This window comes from Chenopodium album, chromosome 19 (genome assembly GCF_948465745.1).
Source record: "Chenopodium album chromosome 19, dcCheAlbu1.1, whole genome shotgun sequence".
NCBI lineage: Eukaryota > Viridiplantae > Streptophyta > Magnoliopsida > Caryophyllales > Amaranthaceae > Chenopodium > Chenopodium album.
In genome coordinates this window covers 36,590,686-36,602,928 of record NC_137852.1, presented here as the reverse complement: position 1 = coordinate 36,602,928, position 12,243 = coordinate 36,590,686, and the positions used below count along the sequence as shown (strand labels likewise).

The 12,243-nt window shown below is 40.1% G+C and overlaps 2 protein-coding genes across 2 annotated transcripts; one reads left to right on the top strand and one right to left on the bottom strand.

The window, feature by feature from the left end:
- Nucleotides 1-5,417: 5,417 nt before the first annotated feature.
- LOC145595343 (putative mitochondrial saccharopine dehydrogenase-like oxidoreductase At5g39410) lies at nt 5,418-9,272 on the top strand. The gene is made up of 2 exons (XM_081651736.1): nt 5,418-6,160; nt 8,289-9,272. The coding sequence occupies exons 1-2, from the start codon at nt 5,480-5,482 to the stop codon at nt 8,979-8,981; spliced, it is 1,374 nt and encodes a 457-aa protein (XP_081507862.1). The 5' UTR covers nt 5,418-5,479; the 3' UTR covers nt 8,982-9,272.
- Nucleotides 9,273-9,839: 567 nt separating this feature from the next.
- Nucleotides 9,840-11,702, bottom strand: LOC145595342 (UDP-glycosyltransferase 708C2-like). Its single transcript, XM_081651735.1, has 2 exons — nt 10,843-11,702; nt 9,840-10,688 (listed from the first exon to the last, which is right to left on the bottom strand). Exons 1-2 carry the CDS (start codon nt 11,582-11,584, stop codon nt 10,063-10,065), a joined length of 1,368 nt encoding a protein of 455 aa, XP_081507861.1. The 5' UTR covers nt 11,585-11,702; the 3' UTR covers nt 9,840-10,062.
- Nucleotides 11,703-12,243: the final 541 nt, after the last annotated feature.

The window sequence follows — 12,243 nt, the reverse complement described above, 5'->3', positions numbered from 1 at the left end:
AGGCGCGCGCATCTTTCTGAGTTGCGCTTGTATGTCACGCGCAACTTCTTGAGTTGCGCGCGACATTCTGTTCAGCAAAAAGAAAATCGCGAAAAGCGACTTTTCATTTCACTTTCTCTCTTCTTCAATTCCTTCCTCCATTTTCGACTCTTTCTCTCTCTAATGAGCTCCGCTTTTTGCGATTATCGAAGGTAGAGGAAGCAAATCTTGCTCTTAATTCACATTTTCCATAATCCAATGTAAGTTTTTTGCTTAATTTCGTTGTTCTCGGTTGGCATTTGAGCAATTTTCTAACCGCAAAACCCCAAATTTCGAATTTAGGGGTTTTCGATTTTGTCCATTGTTCTTGAAATTGTTTGTTCTATGTTGTCATGCCATGTATAAGGAGTGTTTTGCAACAAATTTCATGAAAAATGGTTAAGTATTGAACCTTGTATGAGCATTTCTTTGTTTAAATTTGTTCTTGCTTTTTTTCGCTTAAATTCTGCTCGAATTTGCTGTTTTCTTGCTCATTTTGGTTATACTTGTTGATTATGAGGTAGATTATAGTATTAGAATTAGCATTACTTCCATAATTCATATTTTGTAAATTTTGAAATTGAAAAATGGCGCGAAGTGTATACTTAATTTGTTTTTGCCATATTCGAACTTCAAGATTGTTTGGTAGACGATAGTTGCGTTTGTTGTTACTATTATTCGCCTGAAAATAATTGATTCTTTGAGATTTTGAAATATAATCTCTTGAATATTTAGTTGAAACTTGTATAGGATGGCTTTTGTGGGTGTTTGAAAGCCCTCATTTACTGAGTTTAATTGCAGGATCGTAGCCCCCAAGCATGGGTGGCATTCGATTTTCATGTTTCGTCCTATCGGTAGACGTTATGCTGCCGAAATAGATCTAGAACACGTTTATTAGCTTAGTTTAGAAAGTAAACTAATAGAGAAACCTCGTTTATCATAGCATGGACTCGCCTCCATTTGTCGATGCTGAGGAGATTCTAGGAGGTCCTGACGAGGTAGTTCGCCCTCGAAAGAAGGTGACCCGGCCTTGTGAGGAGGTTCGAGAGCAACATGCCGCTGCTGATTGACGGCGCCAGGAGGATGTGGTCTAGGAGGCTCCTCCCAACTGGGACCCTAGGGTCCTCAAATGGGACCCAGAACATTACGTCTCAGTTCGAGGGTGGCGTGGAATTTTGAGTTTCTTTCGCCCCCCCCCCCCCCCCCCGTTTTTTTCTTTCCCTCTTTTCTTTTAGGAACCGTCTTTTATTATTTTGGTTTTTCTCCTATTTCTTTAGGTTGAGACTAGCATGAGACTATACAGTTCTGGTGACTTGCGGACTTGTTTTAGGAGCTTACCCGACGTGGTAAGGGACATTGTGGAGCTTTCTGGGATTGGCCGCGCGCTGGCGGCTCTTTTCACTTCGTCAGCTTCGTCAGCTTTCCTTCGTCAGCTTCGTCAGCTTTCCTTCGCGGATTGCTGGAGTTTTGGTGGGATTCCACCAACACTTTTCACTTTCCGTGGGGAGAGACGACGGTCACCCCATACGATTTCTCTATCATTACGGGTTTTCCTTCTGTAGGCGAGCCTATAGTTATAGAGACCGTAACGGGGTCGAACTCGAGACTGAGGGACCTCGTGGGGGATCGTCTAGCGGCGGTCCTTCATGTGTATCCTCAGACTTGTCCGTACTCGATTCTTGCCAACGAGTTGTCGGCTGACGAGGTCGATCGGTAGTGCACACCTGAGCAGCTGGCTCGGATATACATTGCCGACATTCTTTCCGTCACTCTCTTGAGTGATCGGGGAGAGCGTTTCCATATCGGGTTATTTACTTGCCTCTCCGACTTGGGGCAGGTAAGTAGCCTTAACTAGGCAGAGGTGTCGTATGCCCGTATGCTTAGAGCTATGGGCAAGGCGACCTGGGTAGTGGATCTTGTGGCAGCTACTGAGGTGCATCAGATTTCCCTTACATGGCATGGTCGTATCCTTGAGCGATGTACCTTTAAATTTTCCTTTTAACTCATATATACATTTTTTTTCTAAGCCATTTTTCTTTTTGTTTAGGCTTGGGGATACTTGTACCTGCCTTTCTTAGCCCCCAGGGTGCTCGGGGCTGCTTGCTTTCCTATCGGCCATCGACTGGCTTTGGTTAAGAAGAAGCGAGCTACTTCAGCCGGCGACTTTCGCCAGAGGATTCTTTCGGCGACTCGTGTGTCGGTGAGTATTTTGACAACACATGTGTATGTCTTCTTTTTTTTATTTTGTTTTGATGATTTTCATGTGATTGTATTAGATCGATCTCCGTCCTTGGAGTTTGATCGTTGGAGTTCCTAAGGATATCCGGTCTGGCATGGTTCGTTGCTAGTTCCGAGCTCTCTACTCGGGACTTTCAGTGCTGCAGAGGACGGACGCTTGGTTTTGTAGGCGAGCGCGTTCTCTGGCAGCATTCGTCAGAGGAGCCTGTGGTCCCTGTGGGCTGTGGATCCTCCGGTCCGGATGCTACGTCCGGATTTGCTGTCGAGGATCGAGCTCAGGCGATCCTTGGTTATCCAGCGGATCAGCTGGTGCTGCTGGATGCTTCCTATCCGGCTTTTATTGCATCCAGGCTAACTCCTTTCCCAGCTTTTGTTCCGGTTAGTATCTCGATTCTCTTTTCTATATTTTTTCGGAACTTCGACCTCTCTTTTTTTTATTGTTTTATTTTTTTATTTTTTAGCGGGTCGAGCTAGGTGGTTGGGTGCCTCCTTCAGCGGAGATCACGTATATCGATGTTGTTAGATCGGTAATTCGTGAGATCCTTCCAGCAGCGGAGGATGATGAGGGGATACCGTTTGAACCTGAGACGGTTGAGTCGGTATGTCCTTTTGTATATGTACTTAAAATATTTTATATTTTTGCTTTATATACGTTTATCTATTAACTGTCCTTGTATTATTATTATTATTTTGGAACAGGTTGCGCGGGAGACCGTGAACGACATGGTGAAGACCTTACGTGTTTTCTGAGCTGCTTATCGGAGAGTCCTCGTGACTTTGTCATGCCGTGATCATCGGATGATTGCGGTAAGTTTTATTTATATATATTTTTTTGACGAAGTTATTACATTGCATGTATTAATCTTCAGTTTGGGATTTTACAGGATGTACAGCAGCCGTCTAGCAGTCGCAGAGCACCCTGAGCCCTTTTGTACACATTTTGTTATTATTATTATTATTTAGGAAACATTGTACATATATTTCTTGTTTTTGTTGTACATATGACACACTTTTATTTTTGTATATGTCATATTATTATTTTTTGTTTCCATGTGTACTTACAAAAACAAAAAAAAAATTCCAAGGGAGGGAAAGGGTTCTCGACTTACCCCCCTCGAAAAAATAACAAAAGAAAGAAAGGAAAAGGAAAGAAAGAGAGAAAAAGGAAAAAATAAAAGAAAAGAAAAAAAGAAAACAAGAAAAAAAAACCAAAAATAAAATAAAACAAAAAAAAGAAAAGGAAACAAAGAACACAAGAGTTAGCAAAAGGCAAGCATATTATTAGTATTAAGATTTCGTTAAGATTCCGTTATTATGTAAGTCAAAATACGTAGATAATCCTAACCACATGTCGCGAGAAAGGAGACGCGCGCAACTGAAGGAGTTGCGCGCGGCTGTCGCGCGCAGCCGCGCGCATGTGATTTAGTTGCGCGCGGAACTTCATGAGTTACGCGCGCCACCTGTTTTTGAACTTTCCTTAGGGCGAAAATTGCCGAAAATGTGCCCCTCTCGGGTTTATTTAAGCATGGCTTCGTATAGGTTTCTGATCATCTCGCATTCATTCGCTTAGTAATTTTATAAAAACTAAAAGAAATAATCTCTCTAAATTCTTATTTTCTTCTTCTCTCTCTTTTTTTTTTTTTAATATTGAACAATGGTAAAAACCTTTGAACAACGATTGAAGCAATGGGTCACCTCCCTTTCAAACGAGGACAAACTAGCTTTCAAAATTTATCACCTAGATCCTCTATTGAACTATATGCAATTAGTGATTAATTTTGACTTCCTTCATGCCGCGGTTAACCATTGGGATTCCAACCACCATCTTTTCTTATTTAAAGGGGACAAAATTATTCCCCTTCCTGGTGAGTTTGAGGCCTTGCTAGGCTTCTCTACAAATACTCTCCCCGTGACTTGTTTGCCTTTTTGCTATATGTCAAATCGTTGCACATAACCTGTCATGGAGCTAGTAAAAACCATCTCGATTTGCGTGCCAAATATGTTTTTGTTAAGGTGTAGTAGTTGGTGGGGCAGGTATTTTACCATATGTCATAACATCGCACAAAAGCTACACCATCAAACTAACGGGCGCGCCCCAGTTTCTCTCTTTGAGAAACATTTGCGTTTCTCTAGTGGCAAAGTCGTAATAAAATCGCATAGGGATTTGTAAAGAATTGTTTTTTAAACCTGAAGAAATGCAGATTGTGCGTTCCACCAAAGCAGGTCACGTGGGACATTGAAGACGGAGACAGAAGGGGAACTTAACGACGTTATTTGATAATTGTCCTATTTATCATTAACTCCAAAGTAACTCCAAGGTAAAACTTGAAGTAACTGCGTCCAAAATTACCCACGCAATAGAATTCTCAAAACCAATTGTTGATGGGTTACCGGAGCTTATCTTCAGTATTGTAATCTTATCGGAGGAAAGTGGTGTATTGGTTGTAGATCGAGCGAGCAGGAGGTGTAGTACTGTCCAGATCTGAGCTGCTGCTGTATGTACATCGAGCGAGCAGGAGGTTTGGTCTTGATTATAGATCTGAGGTGCTTGATTATAGATCTGAGGTGGAGAATCGCAACAATGGAAGGTTTAGTCCCGCTAGTTCTCGGTTTTTTGATTTATGAAAATAGATATCACCGGGCAAAGAACACGATGCGACCTGAATTCACCGGCCGCAAAACTGCCTCCACTTCTGCGTCCCTACTGCCGTCAACGTCTAGAGATCCCAGATTACAACAAATCGCCCGGATTGCATACGGGTCCAGAGATCCCAGGTTGAGGTCTGCAAGAATCCGCCATAGTATTCGCCGTTGTGGGTTTCTTACGGTTCTAGAGAACCCAGATTGAGTTCTGCACGGGAGCTCATCAATTCTCAAAGGGGGTTAAACAAAAAACCAATGGTAAATGGAAATAGTTACTGTATCAGGGTAAAATGTTAGGTAGTTAATAGCCAACTGTTACTGTGGCAGGGTTAAATATTAAGAAGTTAAACACATAATGTTCGTCAATTTCAAGGAATTTCCAAGTTAACGGCTGTTTCCATTTTAGAGCTTGCATTTAAGAGCAAAAGTCACTTATACCCTTAAAATTGACGCAAATGGGACGAAATTACCCCCTCCGTGTTTCTCAAGAAGAGAAACTTGGAATTACCCCAAACTAACTAATCACAAAAACAATTCCTCCATTTTTTCCTTCAACGCTCAAAGCTCAAACCCATCAACAATGGCGGAAGTAACCCACCTTTCAACCCCACCACCATACGACATCATCATCCTCGGCGCATCAGGCTTCACTGGCAAATACGTCCTTAAAGAATCCCTCAAATTCCTCAACTCTTCTTCATCTTCTTCCCCTCTCAAATCCCTCGCAATCGCAGGTCGAAACCCCACAAAACTCGCTCAATCTCTTTCATGGGCATCCCACCCAAACCCACCTCCCAACATCACAATCCTCACTGCAGATACTTCAAACTTCGATTCGCTTCTTCACATCGCTTCGTTAACTAAACTGGTCCTCAATTGTGTAGGACCCTTCCGCCTTCATGGCGATCCAGTGGTTCGAGCTTGCCTCGAGAATCGTACCGATTACTTGGACATTTGTGGGGAACCTGAGTTTATGGAGAAAATGGAGGTTCAATATCATGATCAGGCATTTGATAAGGGTTGTTTGGTGGTTTCTGCTTGTGGGTTTGATTCGGTTCCGGCTGAATTGGGGTTGTTGTTTAATTCTCGTCAATGGGTTTCGCCTTCGGCCCCGAATACTGTTGAGGCTTACTTGAGCTTGGAGAGTGATAAAAGGATTGTGGGTAATTTTGCTACTTATGAGTCTGCTGTTCTTGGTGTTGCTAATGCTGATTCTCTTAGACAGTTGAGGCGGTCTCGTCCCAAGAAGGCTCGTCCTCAGGTTGATTTTACTTTGGTGTTTTTTGTATGATTTGATTATAATTTGGGAGTTTTGTTGCTTGATTTGATTATAGAACGAGGAATGAAGCAAATGTGATTATTTGATGCAATTGTTGATTACTTTCCCTGCTCTCTTTAATTGCAATGTGGGAATGTACATTTTGTGAGAAAGGACCTGGAGATAAAAAGGGACTTGTGTGTTGAGGTATGAATACTTAGCAATTCGGAAGCGAAAACCTTCCAAAGAGCTCCAACAGTCCAACTGTTATCCTATTATTCATGCTTAATCCCTCTATTTTTCATTCATTATTTGATGATATGAAATAATGGAGTACCAATATTGCCTATATGTGTCATACCGAGTAGTGTTAATGTTAAATTTCTGTTCTATGTTGTGGGTCACATTTCTAATTTAGTACTTTTGTTTCTCAAAATTAAGACAACAATAGTTTGAACACATAGAACTCCAAATTACGAAGGAGAATTATGGTACGTAGTCTAGCATAATGAGTAATGACCCCCAATCATATGTGGTTGATAATTGAAGAGAGGGAGTATTAAATCTAAAATTAGCTGAATTCCCCAATTGAAAAAGATGTATAACATGAATTTGATTATTGTCAAATTCTCCTATAAACCAGGACGTAAAACCTTACCCCTTCCCTTCATCTTCCAAGTATCTCTATAATCGCTACCATGAGAGACAGGCACTTACAATTATTAGCATTACCCAACCTCATTTGCCAAATCATTGGCCGAATAAAGTATTGTTTGTATGCTTCTGCTATTTGTATCACATGATTATGCTTGGATAGTTGGAGTTGATTAATAAATGTGTAGGTTGTCTTGTTGGATCCTGTCATATGAAAAATGGGAATCCTTCGGGGGTGTGCTTACGTGGGAGAAACTTTTCTGTATGTTTTTCCTATTTTAGTTGTTTGGCTGCATTGATTTCTCAGTTGGGAGAAACTTTTCTGTATGTTTTTCCTAATTTAGTTGTTTAGGCTCCATTGATTTCTCAGTTGGGAGAAACTTTTCTGTATTTTTTTCCTAATTTAGTTGTTTGGGCTCCATTGATTTTGTGGATTGAATTGCTGATATGTTTATCCAACATGAGCAGCTAGTGCTGCAATCTGTTAACTACTTTTGCAAGTTTATGTCTTATTTTGTCAATCTATGCAAATATTATGCGGGTCGAAGGGGTTTATAGTGGAAAGGGATGTTTTTGAAGTTTTATTTCATACGTCTATTTCACGTACTTCTGGTGTTGATGTTATGTATTGCTCTCTTGGGTAGAATGTTTGTGGAGGAGCAAGAAGGTTTGTACTCCGTAGTGGATTAGTACATGGAACGAAATTTGAATTTCTTAGTCCTTATTACAAGCTAAGTCATTTTAGAGATATATACAAAGAGGTTATGGTTTTCTGTCAGACAATATACGAAGCAATTGATATAGTTTTATTAGGGTGCTGAGTAGTTGACATGCTCTGGTTACTTCAAGAGTACATCACAGTTAATTACTGCTCACATTAGTATATGTGACATGAGATAGATAGAGATAGTCTAATTAAGTGAAGAGATTCCTTAAGTCTGTTTTTGCATGGCAATTGAAATATTAGTATATTGTAAATTTTGGTGTTAGCAGTAGCTCAAAGAACTGACTGAATGAGTCTACTTTTATGTTGCATAAAATAAAAGTATATAATCCTTATAATTACTTTAGTAGTATTCGTTAGTTATTAATTTCTGGTACATGCTTCAGTCTTACTGCTAATTAAGAGTGTATCTAGAGTATAAACCCAGGAGCTTATTGAAATTGAAATGCAATAAATTCTTTTTAATCGTAATATTTAAGCACTGTTCAGACATGAACCTTGTAAAGCATATATTTGGTACTCATTTGACTATTTCTAATTTTAAATGATGGGGAACAATATTTTTTGGTCTTGTTCTCTTATCCTTGTTCTCATGTGCCTTTTGCTAAGAACATTTTTGTAAAAGGAAAATTATTTACTTTATCTAATCTGAGAGGGAAGGAGGGATTGATGGTGGGTGGGCGGTTGAATTATTTTTCCTTTTCAGAGTTTCTACATCCATGACTAAGAGCTAATTCATGCTTTTTCCCGCAGATTCCAGGTCCTCCTCCTCCTAGAGGACCGACAATTGAACAACAAAAAGACGTTGGCCTTTGGGCTGTGAGGCTACCTTCAGCAGATTCTGCCGTTGTCCGAAGAACCCTTACCATACTGACTGAAAATCCCAGTGGACTTTGTGGGGTGAATGAAAGTGCTGATAAAATAGCTGAGAGAGAGAGATTTTGGTCAACTGTGAAGCCAGCTCATTTCGGGGTGAAGATTGCAACCAAATCATTGCTAGGTATCTTGAGACTTATTGCTGTGGGTGTGTTTATCGGGCTCTTGGGCAAATTCTCCTTTGGAAGGTGGCTGCTTCTAAAATTTCCCTCAGTCTTCAGTCTTGGATGGTTCAGGAAGAAGGGGCCCACTGAAGCCGAGGTTAGTCATGCAAGCTTCAAAATGTGGTTTGTTGGTCGCGGCTTTAGTGACAGCAGTACTGTATCCCTGGAAAACATAATACCTGACACTGAAATAATCACTAGAGTTATGGGACCAGAGATTGGTTATATAACCACCCCAATTATTTTGGTTCAGTGCGCTCTTATTACCCTTAATCAGAGACAAAACCTGCCTAAAGGAGGTGTTCTTACCCCTGGGATTGTGTTTGGACCAACTGATCTCCAAGACCGGCTTCAACAGAATGGAATATCGTTTGATCTAATATCTAGACGTTCTTTGTCTTCGTAAAGTGGTACTCATTTTCTTCCCACTTTAATGTTTAGGTTTCACATTTGTTCTTAATATTCTGTTGTGTGAAAGTAGACATCAGCTCATAACGATAAACGAAACACAGTGAACTTTAGAGATTTAGGATAAATGACTTCTAGCTTTTCAGTCGTGTGGTATGGTGCTGTTGCTTTATCTTCTCTTATTACTTTGTTACAAATAATTTGTGCACCGTCTTTTTAGCTATGTGCTACTATACAAGATTCATGGAATGAAAGAAGGAATGAAGAAATTTTGCATGAGAATTATTTACAAAGGACATATCAAATCATTGGTCCTGAACTTATGTGATTAGATTGTGCAAGGTTGTTTATTATTACTCCTTTCATCCTACGGGGTACTATAGAGTACTTGAAAAAAAGGGGAAAAAAAAAGAGAATCGGAGATTTATGTTTTCCAACAATCCAGTTATTCTTGACCAATAAGAAATAAGTGAAGTATTATAAACTTAACTTGAAGTATTAGAAACTTTTGACAATGAAATTGTGCAGCATGGCAACCTGTTTAATAGGATATTTAGGGAAAATCTATTTTCAGAAGTTACTATATAGTTGGAACTGTCCTTAATTAATAGGCAGGGCCATATAAGCTTGAGGTTTATGTTACTCGTACTTAGGTTCCCATGTCTAGCACAAGTACGTGTCTAAGTGTCCGACTCGGCTATTTTGTACAGTTTTATGATTTTGAACTACAATAATGAAGTGTTCAAGTGCCATACTTATGTCCGGGTGTCTAGGATCCAACACGAGTACTTGAGGTAAAATGACGAGTTCGACTGACACAGGTTGAGGCCTTTGTATAGTTTTTTCCATTATTATAGGATTACTACCTTTGTCTAAAGTAGTCGGCTAAAAGATAGAAACAATAATGCATCACATTTTATTTAATTTAATTTTTAGGGCAAACAAGAAGAAAAAACAACCTCTAGAGTCTAGACATTTTATTAGGACGGATCCTCCACCCATCAAAAGCTTAAAAACACAAGCATAACATAACACTAGATAAGTTGGGTTGCAAGCAATTTTTTTAGGCACTTGTAAATTCACACCCTACTAACTGTATCTCCAATAATTGTCTCAAACATTTTTCTTGAGCTCCCATTCTTTTCCCATGCTTTTGTAGCTTCATCCCAAACTCTTGTTGCACTAGCCTTAAGCTTCTCACTCGTCATCATCTCTTGTATTTTCATTGCAATTTCATCACCTTTCACCAATCTTTCTCCTATCCAACCCCAGCTTCTTTCCCATATTCCTAATCCTGCCTTCTCCACCTCTCCGGCATTGACCCTTTGATCGCCATGTAGGGGCCAAGCAAGCAAAGGTACCCCTCTTTGAGCAGCTTCCATGACCGAGTTCCATCCACTGTGAGTTAAGAACCCTCCTATGGCGGGATGAGCAAGGATCTCCTCTTGATTCACCCATTCCCTTAAAATTAGCCCTCTTTCCTTAGTGCTCTCGAAAAATGCTTCACTTAGCAAGTCTTTGAGCTCTTCTTTATCTTCTTTGTCGACTACTGTTGTCTTGATCACCCATAAAAATCTCAACCCACTCCTCTCAAGCCCATCCCCTAGCTCTCTTATTTGGTCTTTGCTCATTGCTGTTCTGCTTCCGAAGCAAACATATACAACAGATTTTGATGGTTGATTGTCCAGCCATGATATCCTATCGCCTGTACAAATTTCGGGCATACAATAATACAAGTTTGTCAATTAGCTAAATTGATACTGACGAAGATTCTTAATAGATATGTCACTTAGACATTTTAATATAATATAATGTTTTTAATAATAAAGACTTAAACAAAATGTTATAGTATTACTTACCATTTATTGATCCATATGGAATAAATGGTCCAACCGGGAAAACTGATGGTAGACTTGCAAGAACCTTGCCATTTTGAAGGGCTGAAATTGATTCAGGTTCGAAGAAGTCAAAGCTGTTGATTACAATACCCTTAGCATCTTTAAGATAACTACAGATTGTCTTTGTGAGTCGTGTGAACATATGATCTGGGTTAGAAAATATAGGTGAAATGTCGTCTCCTGCTATTGGAGCTAAACCCGGTATCACAACATCATCTCCTCTTGTTACTCGAAGATGAGTAAGACTGGTCATGAAAGAGAAGAACCTTGCGGAAGTGATAATGACATTGTAGTTAGGGATGCCGAGGTCATGGAGTGGCTTGTTGATCCCTGATGCGAGCATCACGTCAGAGAATACAGCAGAGGGTGGAGGCGAGAGTGTGGAGAGGTGGTTAACAAGGAGGTGGGCAGAACGGAAGACTGCATCATATTGGAGGACAAAAGGGTCTTGGGCGTTGGAGTTTGAAGATGGTTCACAAGGAAGGATGTGGAATTCTGAGGCGGCAATGTGGGGGTGTGTAGATAAGAAGGTGTTGATTTGGTTGGTTTCGGCAGAAGAAAGAGTGGGGCGGATGATGATGAGGGTGACGCTGCATGAGTTAGAGGTTAACATGGATGCTAGCCGTAGGAAAGGGGTCAAGTGTCCGATGCCTGCGCTTGGGCATACGGCTACGTGTGCCAGGCGAGTGGTTGTTGAATCCATTGGGGGTGGGTGTTGATATGGTTTTGGCAGGATGATTTTTTAGCAGAGTACTCTGTTTGCCTTAGCTTAGAGTATGCCTTAGCTTAGTAGGTAGTTAATTTGACGATAGACTTGCAAGACGTTTATTTACTTAAAAGAGTTAGGTGGTGTGGCAAATTTGTTGGGAATTAATTGAGGTAGACATGTACATGTTTAAAATGAGTACTGTATAAATCTTGGACCGACGATTTCCGAAATTAATGTAGTCGGTAATGGAGTGATTCAGAATAATATGTCCTTTAGTACGGAGTAGTTTTTATTAAAAGCACCAACCTTCTACTCCGTATTTAATTTCATCTACTTATAGTTCTGTAGCTAAAAAAAACTTTTGCATGGGGTGTTTGGTATAAACATTGTTAATGAAACGGAAATGATTCAAATAAATAGGGGAAAGGGTAATGATAAACGTTACCCTTACTATATGTTTGGCATCCTAGTGGAATGGAAATAAGTTGAGTAGATTGTGATTGAGTAAGGAAACGTACTTTGTTTCCACTAGTTTATCAAGGATAACAAATAGGGGGATTTTGTTACCCTTTAGGAAACGGTATTTGTTACTTTTAACCCATACCAAACATCTAGAAATGGAAACACTTAATTGAATCCGTATCCTACATCTA